The sequence below is a fragment of the Thalia democratica genome, chromosome 2 (genome assembly GCF_965202585.1).
Source record: "Thalia democratica chromosome 2, ktThaDemo2.hap1.1, whole genome shotgun sequence".
NCBI classification, from domain to species: domain Eukaryota; kingdom Metazoa; phylum Chordata; class Thaliacea; order Salpida; family Salpidae; genus Thalia; species Thalia democratica.
Genome location: NC_139166.1, coordinates 35,455,144 through 35,469,014, shown reverse-complemented (window position 1 = coordinate 35,469,014; position 13,871 = coordinate 35,455,144). Strand labels below are relative to the sequence as shown.

Here is a 13,871-nt window from a genome sequence, read left to right as displayed (position 1 = left end):
GAAAAATGTCAGTTATAATTTTAAAAAACTAAGCTGATAAATTATCTATATCTATATATAATATACCCTAAATATAATAATTAAAATATAATAATCATACTGAGCGTGTTAATACAACATAATAAACAACAGTTTTTTTATTAATTAACCTAATAAAGTCAACATGGTACTTCTAAAACAAATTGTATATAATATAAGCTTTAACTTTATCATGTTATCTTATCATCTAACCTAAAAAAAATCAAAAATAAAGTCAGAATAGTTCTGTTTTTTGTATATATATTAAGGAAACATAAACAAATTTAAAGTTAAATATTTTATTTAAATAAAAAGTAGCAATATTAGAATTGATAAAAAATTAGCTTGTTTAAGTAAGCAATACGTACATTGAAATTTATAAAAGATAAGTATGATGTTATTCTTTAATTGACCAAAATTATAACAACTTTATACTAAAATTCAAAGGGAGAATAACTTAGTTTTTTTATTGTTTAAATAGCTCAACTTACCATTTTATATAAGTTTTAGTACAACATTTTTTTAAATAAGTATAAGATTTATAAGAAATATTTTTGTAAACAATTGTTTATAAGCTATCAAAGTATAAATTTGATATAGCAAAGATACAAAACATTATGTAAAAGAATGGTTGCAAGCTTTGGGATCTTTAAACTTTATAGTTCTAAGTAAAGTTACTGTTAAACTTGCAGAACACTTTGGTACGCAAAAATTGAATATTTTTCTAAATATATCAAACTATAAAAATATTTCAAAGCAAAACAAAGCTGATAAAAAAATGTCAGCCTGAAAACTAGCGCATAAAAAGGGTTAAAATGGAACGCTTAAAAATAAACTTGTAAATAAAAAAACTACTTTTTTTAAACATTTTTGTAAAGGCGTACTGTTTATATTAAAACAACAAATTTGGTCTAAAACATAGTTAAACAAAATATTAAGTTGATGTCAAATTTAGCTTATTTACAGGTTTAAAAAACTTAAATATTAGGATTAGAACAGCATGTACACTTACTTATCATAAAGTTAGTATGTTAAAAATGAAACAGAAACTTAAATATAATTTCAAAGTTTATCTATTTATCTTTATTAATATTATATAATTCAAAAAGTTTTATATCGTACAATTCAGTATCCAGATGAATTATATAATACCAAATAAATTTTAGAACTTGATACCAAATAAATTGATAAATAATATTTAGTAGCAAGCTAAAACTATCATATTATTGTTAGTTTTTAAATAAAAACGTCAAATAAAACAGCTTGTCAAAAAATAGAGAAAATTAAATTAAATTTTAACGTTATTATTTGATACAAAAAACTAAAACCTAAACCAAGTCAAGAAAGTAAAAACACCGAACACATATTTTATGTAAATTCAGTGTTTATTCAAACATTAGTTTAAATAATTTAACACCATTTGATGGAAAGTGAGACAGCTAGATATAAGCTGATCCAAGAAAAGCTTACTATTTTGAATCAAGGTTTCCTGTACATAATTACAATTCTCTGCAGCATGAAAAGGGAGTTTTTCTTTGAAAGAAAATATCATTGCAAGAAATATACCAAACAAAATTATAAAAATTTTAAAAACATTTGATAGTTTGTAGGACAGATTTTTATGTTTTGTCTCGTTGACAGATTGAGCATGACTATCTGAAATTTTTTCTGCATCACCATCAATTTTACTTTCATTTTTTGCAGCTTGTGACATTTTCCATTGTTCCCGCCTCTTTTCTTTTAGAGCCTGTTTTTCCTTTAACTTCCTTTCCCTTTCAATTTTTTCTCTAACCTCTTTTTCTTTTTGTATCTTTTGTGATATAAGTTTTTCTTCTTTCAGTTTTTTCTGTTTTACCATTTCCATCTCAGCTTGTACATCTTTCATTGCTTCAACAACACTTTTAGCACATTTTCTGCATCCTGCATCATCAAGGCAATCACCTGCTACACTTGCTATACTAGTATTTAAAGGATTTCCTTTTATATCAAGCCACTTTAGCTGATTCAGCTTTGCCATTCCAACAGGCAGCATTTTCAAATTGTTCTGATACAAATCAAGCTTCTTAAGTTTTATAAGCAACCCAATGTTATTGGGCAATTCAACTAACTGGTTTTTGCTCAAATCAAGTGAGACTAAGTTAGTGAGTCTTTGACAAAAGGCTGCTGGTATCACTTCTATTTTATTACAGGACAAATCTATAGAAGTTACTCTTGGTACAGCTACAATTGAAATCACAGGAATGTTGACAATTCCTGTAAGGCTCAAATCCATTTCTCCATCATCAGTTCTACTTTTTACTTCTTTCAAGGATAGTTGTCCATCTTTTTTAGCCATTTTATTTATTAGCTTACCCCTAAAACAAATCAATATTAAAAGTTCTTTTTTAGTTTTTATTCCAATAAAAAACATAATCAAATATAAAAAAGGTTTACTTTTAAAAACACTAATTAATTTCTAATACATTATATTTAATAACATCTATACTTTTTTTTTAATACTATAAACAACAAAAAAATAATACATATGCACAGTGGGCAAGCTTAAATTTAGCAAAATTTTGCTGTTTTGATGTTAAAAATAAGTTGAAAAACCTCAAATTTATGTCAAAATTAAGGTCAACAGCAAATGCTAAAAAATAACTTAAAATTTTTTAAACAAATATTATTTTAGGTTGTTTGTTTTCTTTGGTTTGTCATAATTAAAAAAGTTTAAATTCTTTGAAAATTTAAACAATTTTTTTTTTTCATCTAAAAAAACTGCTATTCTTTTTAAAATTTAATTGGCGTATTTAGGGCAATCTAGGGTATTTCTAAGAAAGAATATCTCAATTTCCTAGTGCTGAAACATCTTCTTTTTTTATTTTTTAGCGAATCTGACACGGATTCTATATACAAATTTACAAAAAAATTTATTATTAAGCATCAACTTTTTTTTAGGTTTATACGAGCAATATTTTGATGTCTATTTTCTTTTCTTGAAAAATATATAAATTTTAAAAACAAAAAGTTTAAAAATTTAAGTTTTTAAATAATTTATTGTATTTTCCTCTACAAATTGGTCCACACTTAAGAAAAATGGTGAAAAAATTTTTCCAAATAAGTCTTACAGGTATTTTTCTGTAACTATATGCAAGCAATATTTGACAAAAACTATGAGGAATTTTAAGTAGTTTTCAAACTATATAAGGCACTTTTTTCACAATTTGATCTTATTATATATAGTTTTTACTAAGCTACAAGATGCTTTTTACAGATTTTAAAAACTCAAAACAATTTTGAGATATAGCTGGTCAAAGTCAAAGGCAGCAATAGGTTCCTTATAGGAGGCTCAAACTACAACGGCAAAAATAGACTATTTCACGAAAAATCTATCTTCTGCTACTTTTTTGAGATAACTACTTCAAAATTTCAGGAAGTATTTCTTGATATATTTATATATTTAGTAAAATTCTGTCAAAAAAATTTAAAAAAATTAAAATTTTATATAAAAAATAATTAAAAATTTTTTTTTGTTTTATTGTTATTAAATTTTTATTTTTTTAAATGTTATTCTGACAGAATTTTCTAAATATTGCAAATGACATTCCCTGAAAACTTGAGGTAGTTATCTTAAAAAACATAGGAGAAGATAGAATTTTAGTGAAATATTCAATTTTTGCTGTTTTAGTTTGAGCTTCCTATAAGGAACCTATTGCTGCCATGACTTAGACCAGCTATATCTCAAAAACTATTTTTAATTTTTAAAATCTGTAAAAAGCATCTTGTAGCTTAGGAAAAACTATATAAAATAAGATCAAACTGTGAATAAATTGTGTTATCCCCCCTATGCCCTTAAGTACAAACAAACAACTACCTTTGCTGCTATACTTCAAAAATATTTGTTTTGTGCTACTCCTAAAGACAAAATAATCAAAATAAAGTATAGTTTTTACTTATTATAAACTAGCTTGAACTAGCCCAATTTTATTAAGGCTATAGAGGAGGAAAGGCAATTTTTCATATATGCTGGTGTTATTTTCAAAATCTTCAAATTATAAGTACATGCATCCGCCCCAACCCAGCTTTGTTAGGAAAACATTTTTTAAATTGTGGCCAGATTAGCTTTTGGCTGGATAAAAAACAAAACATTGCTTTTCTTTTAATAATCTACTTTTTTATATTATGAAATTTATTTTGATTGAATTTTTTTAATGAACAAGCAATTAAAACAGACTAAATAAAACAAAACAAAAATTGAACTATGACGTAAGTATAAACTGCTTGCTTAGTTATAGTAAAGAAATTAGACATGTATTTATAGTAAAACATTGATATAAGCTGAATTAAATAAACATACTTCTCAACTGAAACCAGCAAAATTAGCAAGAACCAGATAAGTAAGGAATTGCTGTAGTAGCTTTTTTCCCTTTTGTAAATTTTAAATTAGATTTTGAGATATGGAGTTACTAAGTCAGAGAGTTCAACAGGTTTCTTATGGAAGGACCAAAATAAAAAGGCAAAAACAACAATTTCATTAAAAATCTATTTTCTTCTGTAGTTTTCAAGCAATTATTCTGAAACTTTCTCAGTTTAATCTTAACTAAATAATAAATAATCCTGTTGTAGGAAGATTTTTTTAATTTTTGAGTAATTTTTTTTCATAAAAATTTTATATTTTGTAAATTTTTTACTATGGTCATAAAATCTAAAGTTTTTTAAATCATTACAATATGTATTCTTTAATACATGCAAGGAACATTTCTTCAAAACTCAAGGTTAATTTATTGAAAATTGGAAATAGATTTTTCAAAATTTTGAGAAAATCAGCAATTAGAAATTTATCATCCATACTTTTGTATGAGAAGCTTTTTATTTAACTGACTATATCTCATAGGTTAATCTTTTGTTTCTGTGAAAAGTATCTTTTAGTGTATATACTTTTAGCTTTTAAATTTTGCATGACTTTTTTCTCAGACCAATTATAATTTAAGAGTAAATGACAAAATAAAAAATGTAAATATAATTTTAAAAACAGTCAGTGGCAATTTTTTTTTTTTTGCAGAACAATAAATATGTGGAATAAGTTACCCCAGGGTGTGGTTTTGTGTGGGAGAGTGGAACATTTTTGATTAAAACTAAAAAAAACAGATTTAAATAATATAAACACTAGTAAAATACAGTAATTATCATTAAATATTCATTATAATGATGTTTGAAGTATTTTTAATTTACTTATTTTAAAGTATTAGTATGACTAAGAATAATTTTTCTTCCCTATACAGATTATAAATTGTTAATATAATTTTTGTAAATGTGTAATCTCTTATAGTCAATACATAAATTTATATATAAAATTTTTTTGTTTTTTGTGCATACTAAGTTATATTTGATCATACAGGACTACTTGTTTGTAATATTTTACTATTTTATGTTTTTTTTTTTGAAAATACATCTTTCAACCAAAGTACAGAAATAATGAAAATAAAAATGATTCTTTCAAACAATAAAAATAAGACTCAATTTTTCAGAACTAAATATATTTAATGCTTCTTCCGTCAGTTGTATACTAAGGAATAAAAATAAAGTTTCAAATCTAACTTTATTGTAAATATGAAAACAAAAGATAAAACTATACATATAAGAAAAAAGGTTTTAAATTTATATAAAATAATAATACTTGTAGAAAAATTATAATAATTTTAATAATAAGTAGATTTTATCTTTGTTTATATGTAACTTATTTGATACTTAACATTTACATTCTAATCTACTTAGCAATTCAATTTATAATTAAGCATTTATAATTGTATATATATATATTTAAATTTTTTATCATCTCTTTTTTATAAAAATATTTTTTTAACTATTTTCTGTAAAAGTTGTTTTTGAAAACATCTATATATGATTTTTACAAAAAACAAAATTTTAAACAATATACAAAACTTATTTAAAATATTTGTCTGTTAGCAACCAGTAAAACCGCATATTTTAAAATTGTTGACTTGATTTTGATACAATGATTTTATTTTTATGTTATACTTTGTTTATGTAAAACTTTGTTTAGTTTCATAATACAGTATTGATTTTATTTAAAATATATTTTTGTCAAAGTTTGATAATAATACAACTTTTTTTTTTTCAAACTAAAAAATGTCAACAAAGTTGAGAATGAAATTGTTAAAATTCTTAAAAATCTACTTTTTACCAAAGAAATTAATGAAGACATCTATAATTCGATCAAACCTGTTGGTTCCATTACTCCAAGATTGTATGGCTTACCAAAGATACATAAGAAAGATGTTCCTTTAAGACCAATCCTATCCATGGTGAACTCTGCTCAACATAAGTTAGCAAAATTTCTAAATGACCAACTTTATCCGGTATTGGAACATTTCTCTTCTTATATGCTAAAAGACTCATTTTCTTTTGCTGATCAAATAAAAAAGATTAACTCAAATAACACTTTTATGGCATCCTTTGATGTCAAGAGCTTATTCACAAATGTACCGCTAGATGAAGTATTGGATATTTGTGTTGACACTTTGTATAGACTTGAGACACCCAGAATAAGCAAAAACAATTTTTGTGAACTTTTAAAGTTATCCACTAGTGGTGTACAGTTTACATTTAATTCACAAATGTATTCCCAACATGATGGAATAGCCATGGGCTCCCCGTTAGGGCCAACTTTGGCAAACATATTTATGGGCTTTATAGAAAGAAAGGTGGTCTCTAAATACAAAGTAACTTATTATAGATATGTCGACGATTGTTTTGTACTTGGAAAAGACGAGAAAGACATAGATGAACTTTTTGATGTGTTGAACAAAACACATTCTTCAATAAAATTTACTTCAGAAAAGGAAAACAATGATGAACTAGCTTTTCTTGATGTTTTAGTAAAACGAAACAAGAATCAATTTTTGACAACCGTTTTTAGAAAGAAAACTTTCACTGGTAACTACTTAAGCTTCCATTCATTCTGTAGCATGAAGAGAAAAACAAATTTAATAAGAACGCTTTGCCATCGAGCACATAAGATCTGTTCAAGAGAATTAATTGATGATGAAATAAAACAGATAAAATTGATATTAAATAAAAATGGTTATCCACAAGAACTTGTTAATAAAACTATAAATTTACATCTTAATAGTTTGAACAAAATAAAGCCAGTAGGGCCTGAGAAATGCTTGATTCCTTTAGTATTGCCTTATGTCAATAAGAACTCAGGAGTGTTAGAAAGAGAGATTTGTAAATTAGTAAGTAGGACGTATCATTTGGCTAAGCCAATTGTTATTTTTATATCGAAACCAATGTTCAGACCTGGAGGAAAAGATCCGATAGCAGAATTTAAACAAAGTATGGTAGTTTACCAGTTTAACTGCTTCTGTGAAGCCAGTTATGTCGGGATGACCTCAAGACAATTTGGCAAAAGAATAAAAGAACATATTCCAAAAAGTAATGACTAATTTTGTAAGAGTAATGAGAAAATTAAATCTATTAGAGTAATAAATGCTTCAAAAAGATCTGCTATTTCTGAACACTTAGTAAATAACCTTGATTGTGCTAGTAATTATAATTTAAAAAGATTTAAAATTGTTAAAAAATGTTTTCACATTTCGGATTTAATTAAACTTGAGGCTATTTGTATTTTATTAAGAAAACCTAAGTTATGTAAACATAAAGATTTTGATTATACTGTTTCGTTGTTTTCTTAAATTGTTTTATAAGTGGTTGCTCTGTTTTATTATTATTTTTTTTTAGTTGCATTGTAATTATAAGTACTTATGTATTGTTAATTACTCTTTGCTTTATTATTATTAATTACGTTGATTGCATTTCCACTATATAAGTTAAATTTCAAACTTTATTTTTATTGCTTAGTATACAACTGATGAAAGAAGCATGAAATATATCTTGTTCTAAAAATTGAGTCTCATTTATATAGTTTGAAAGAAATTATTCTAATGTCAAATAATGTTTAACTTTTTTTTTGACTTTTATTATTGGCTTCAGAAGCTTATGAATCAGCTCTATTTAAAAAGTATACTTTTTTTTTTTTTTAATTCAGTTGTATTAAAAGAAAAAGAAGATTTTTTATATAATTTCATAAAAACTATACTATGAAATTAAATAAAACTTTAAATAAATTAAGTAAATAAACTATGAAAAAACATCTACTAAGTGTTAAATTATAGTTTACAGAAATGCTTTTTTACTAGTTACTAGCAGAGAAATATTTTAGACAAGTTTGGTATAAAGCTTAAAAAATTGTTTACTTTTGTAAAAAAATATTAACATGATTAAAAAAACTTGATTTAAAAAAAGTTTTTCTAAATAACAGTCTTTACAAACAGCTTTTTTTATTTTTTAACAAAAAATAATCTTAAGTGGACTAATTTGCTTCAGAAAATGGTAAAAATTTAAACTCTATTGGTTGATACAATAATGCCTATAGCAGATATTTCTTTGGAATTCAAATGGTGATTTGGTTGATGTTGTTTTTAGTGTAGAGATTATTTCAACTTCAAATTAGGGTGGCCACTTTTTTTTTAGAAATTTCTTCCAAGTTTTTTTTTTCGAAGTTTATAAAAGTACAAGTTTCTTTGTTTCTTTTAAGTAAAGAATTATATTAAATATTTATCTTTTTTTTAATGAAATTATTCTGTAATGCTACTTTAATGAAGTGTATAATATTTTAAATTTTAAACAATTTTATTGTGTATTTCTCATCTAATCCAAAATCTACTATTTTACATGTAAAATTATTATAATTTCAGGTATATTTGATTTAATTTTAAATTTCCAGGTTTTTTCCAATTTTCTTTGTCTGTCACTCTTTGAGTCAAAAAAACTGTCCAAGTGACCTTAAATTGTTCTAAGTCATCCTATTTTTTTTCAAATCCTTAAATAATTTATTTTAACTTTTCAAAATTGATAAAAATCAAGCTCTTCATCAAAATTGATTATAAAATATAAAAATTTTGAAATTAAATCAACTAAATTTAATTTACAACTAAGAAAAAAAATTCTATAAGATTATTGAAAATACAAAAACTATTTTAAATTTTTCATAAAAAACAAATGTCTAGACTCAGCTGGAGTTTAAAAATAAAATCAAAGTATCTTGAGCTGTGTTGAGTCATCCTGAGATGTTCAAAAAATTCAAAATTTACTAAGTTAGCCTGAATATCCTGAGTTTGTGAAAACTTTGCTAAACTTTTAAACGCCAGGTTATTCAATGTTAAATGACCCCTGTTAAAATTTTTCACAAAAAAATTCCTCTCCAACGGTTTTTTTTTTCATTAAAAAATAGACTCAATTCTAAATAGTTTATCTTTATTAAGGGGCAGATAAAATTATTTGTTTTAGAGGGATAAGTATTACTGAAGTTTATCAACCCTTTAAAAAAAGTTTCTTCTTAATGGTAGTTCTAACATACAAGTTGGACATTTACCATGGATTTCTATAAAATCCTGGATTATGATGCAATAAAAAAAAACCTGAGCCTAAAAAAACTCAAAGTCTTTGCCAAATGATACTTTTTATTTTTGAACTAAAAATAGTTTGTAATTATTTTTTTTTTCATTAAAATTAGCAATACAAATAGTAAAAATCCACTGACCTATATTTTATGATATAATAAGCTGCTTCAAAATTTTCCCACATTTTGTGGTTTTTTGTGTAGAAATTTTAACCTAGCAAGTATTTGCCAAATGTGGGTCACCAAAGGATTTTTTACAGTTAAAAAAGATAGCTGTTATTTTTGGTGAGTTTGAAGTAATTTTGGTAGAATTATACATGATGTACCTTCCTTGTTTGATTTTTGAAGAATACTGACTATTGTAAAGGGAAGAGTTAGATTGATACTTTTCTTTAATAATACTGAAAAAACAGCTACTGATAACTTGTTTAAAACTTTAAAAACAATAAACACAACTATTTTGTAGTAGAAAAACATCAGTCTTTTTTATTTTTTTTTTTAAGGTAGAAAAACATCAGAAAATACTCACTCTCCCCTCTGCAACAATAAACGTTTTCTGAAGGTCAAGCAAGTGAGTTGTAAATTCAAACAAACCAATATCTAATTTCAAGTATTTAGTTCTAAAAAATAAAAATAAATAAATAACTAGAATAAAGAAATACTGTAAGTAATAAAAAAAGATACTAATTGTATTGAAAAAAATATCATATATATATATATATATATCAACAATAAAGTCAATAAATAATAAGAGTTTTAAAAATTTGTTAGTATTAACTTTGTACAAGACTCAAAAAAAAATTAAATAATAAAATAACAATAAAAAATAAATAAACAAATACAGTAACCTCTCGCTTGTTTACGCACATTATGTCCACAGAAAAAGTGCGTAAAGATATGAGAGATAGTAAAGATACGAGATGTACCAAATATACTTACTATAATGGCTGGTTTTTGATATTGCTTCTAGTTAAAAGCAGACTGGGGACTTTTCCACTTTTAACAACTTTTTTACTTTATTTATAAGTTTGAAAACAAAAGATAAAAATTATACTTATATTAAAAAAAATATTTTAATTTTTATAAAATAATAAAACATGTAGAAAAAATTTACAAACTTTAATAATAGGTAGATTTTATCTTTATTTATATGTGACTTATTTTATACTTGACATTTATATTCTATTCTACTCAGCAAATTCAATTCATAGTAGAGCATTTGTTTACAATTAATAAATGATGTGCTGTCTATATTAAAATTTGTTTCTATAGCCTTTTACAAAAAATATGCCTTTGGTGCTGTAATGGATTTCTTCTTTTGAAGAACAATATATAAAATATAAGAAAAATGTTTAATCAAAATTGTTTATATTACTACATTTTTTTTTTAATTTGACCTTTGCCCACATTAGGATAAACTTGTCTTGCATTGTATATAGATATATTAATTGATTATTTGAGTAGGAATGAAATTTCATGCCACAAAAATTTGGATTAGGAAGTTTCATTAGATATCTTTTTTAGATGCTTTTTCATATATAGGGCAAGAGTGCTGTATTATTTATTTGTGTTTTAAACTCTCATTATTTCATTATACTATCATTATTTAACACAGTCATATTTCTTTCAGAATTTTAATTTAATCTCTTTATGTAAACAAAATTTCTGATAAACTGAGGTATAACTAAATGATTTTTAATTAGTCAAGGAACTTAAGTTTACAAAGTCTAAAAATATAGAAAAGTGATTTAGCATTTGAAAACATATTTAAAATAAAAAATATACAATAAACCTAATTTGTGCAATTAAAAAAAAAATATTTTTATTTTTTGAATATTTTAGAATTCTAAAATGCGTAACTAAACAAGAGTGCGTAACGTCACGAGTGCGTAAAGATGCGAGAGGTTACTGTAATAAACAAATAAAATAAGTGAAAAAGTAAAAAATAAACAAAACAAATAAAAAATAAATTAATAAAAAAAAAACTAAAACTTTTAAAGAAATAATTTAAAAAAATAAAAATTTTGTATTAAATTTATACTTTTACCTCTAATTTCTATTAAAAAATATAAATAAAATAAATCATCTTAAATCTAACACAATAACAAAATTAAAACAAGTAAAACAACTTAGCAATAAACAAAATTTATTACAATAATTTATAACAATAACTCTTTCATTACCAGGACATAAATAAAAATAAAGATCCACACATTACAATCTGGTCCCAAATAACATGAATCAAATTTCAACACAAACAAACATACATGTAGAAGCACTCTAGATCTACTCCATGTCCATCTACTCCATTAAAAAAAAATTTAAATAATAATAAATAAATAAATAAAAATTGTAATCATACTTAATTATAAACTCACATAAAAAAAAGAAAAAATAAATTAAGTTAGTAAATAAAAACTGCTTGTTCAAAAACTATACCCAAGACCAAATCAACTCTGCTCACACCCAGCCAACACAGCTGCCATTGATTTTTCTCAAAAAAATAAATAGAGAGTAAAACCTAATAACTAAGAAATAATTTTATGAGATACTATTTAAAACTGAAAATTAAGATTGACTTTTGTCTGATTGATTTCTGAGCAATACATTTTTCAGCCCAGATTGAAATGCAATAAGATAGTTTTGTTCTTTTAAGCTTTTTGGAATTTCCTCCCATACCTTACATCCAAGATATGACAAGGACTTAGAACCGTAAAGACTATTTACTCTAGGAAAAAAGTAATTTGTCTCTGAAAATCTCATTGAATGGTTGTGAATCTTGTTTATACTTGTAAAGTAAGGATTGAAATTTACAGGCAACATACTTTTTTTGAATTTGTACATAAAGACTCCTAACTCATACCAAAACATGTTTTTAACATCTAAAATTTTTTTTGATATTTTTATACTACTAATATTTTCATTCCAACTTTTAAATGTATGCACCATACAGCTCTATTTACAAGTTTATTGATCTCAGAAATTTTGGTTCTGCTTGCTCTACCCCAACAAAGTAATCCATATCTAACATGACTCATAAGAAGTGACTTAAAATCGTAAAACAAAGAGTTTTGATTTAAATAGTACCGTGTTTTGTCTAAAATACCTATTGTCTTTAATAGTTTTGTTTTTAATGTTTCAATATGGTTAGACCAATTAAGATTACTGTCAATTGTAACACCCAAATATTTATAATTATTTACCTTTGATATAGTTGAATTATTAATTTTTATATCTAAGTTTATGTTTTTCCAAATATCAATCTTGCCGGAGTGAAAGAGCATGTATCTTGTTTTATTTACATTTAGTCTAAGCCTGTTGTCCATTAACCATCTTGATACGTTTTTTAATTGGGAGTTTAGGTATTCATTATCTTTTATATATGTGTTTTTCTTAAATGTTGTATATAATAAAGTATCATCAGCAAAGTTATGATTTTTAGTGTTGTATTATTCTGTAAGTTATTCATGTACACCAGAAAGAACAAGGTTACAAATACCTAAAGCAGTTTAGGCCAAGTCTTGTTCTAGGTCTTTCAGTTATAAAATTCATTTTCTTTGAAAATCTTATTCTTTGAAATCTTATTCTTCCCTCTTAAACGTCTTAACCTGAACACTATACTTTAACAGATGTTATATACATTTTAGATAATACTTTACTTTTCATCTATTAATTTAGTTAATTATAAATATTTACCTATTTCGATGATACAAAGGTTTGCTTAGAAAATATGGTTAATCCTGCACAAAACCCCTTTCCACATGTTGTATTTTAACAACTCACAACAATATAACTTGATGCTACATCTTCAAAAATTCGTAATATTAATCAGGTATGAAATATGAGGGATTTTTAGAACAATATTGTTATGACAAATATTAGAATTGAAGTAAAGTAAAATCAGAGTTGCGAGGATTCCAGAAATAAACACAAACGAAAACTGAATACTTTGTTTACTTAAACTTTCTTATTCAAATCCGTCGATTTTTCCATAGAAATCTTGCAGCTATTATATTGCTGTAAATTCTTGCGTAATTTTGAAAAATTAGTTTAGCTAGTGCTAGTCACATTGTGACAGTTTTTTGTTTTTTTTTTTTTGTTTGTTCAAAAAACTATATTGTGGCTGTCACAATATAGTTTACTGAACAATCGAAAAAAACAAAAATTTGCTCAAAAGTTTTTGGTTCAAGGACCTGGGTACACAAAAAGACCTCTTAGTCATCGAGTTGCATACCCAACTTTAATCAGTAATATGTTAAGCTAAAACATGAAAAAAAACTTAAAAAATAAAATTAAACTCTAAAATTAAAATATCTTTATAAATTTGACTATTAAAATTTTTAACATTAAATATTTTCCTAAAAAAAAATTATTAAAAAAGTTTAAAAAA

General features: G+C 24.4%; 1 protein-coding gene across 1 annotated transcript; it reads right to left on the bottom strand.

Annotated features, from left to right (window-relative positions):
- Nucleotides 1-440: 440 nt before the first annotated feature.
- LOC145829950 (leucine-rich repeat-containing protein 59-like) lies at nt 441-2,368 on the bottom strand. The gene has a single exon (XM_082937839.1). It carries the CDS (start codon nt 2,351-2,353, stop codon nt 1,415-1,417), a length of 939 nt encoding a protein of 312 aa, XP_082793965.1. The 5' UTR covers nt 2,354-2,368; the 3' UTR covers nt 441-1,414.
- Nucleotides 2,369-13,871: the final 11,503 nt, after the last annotated feature.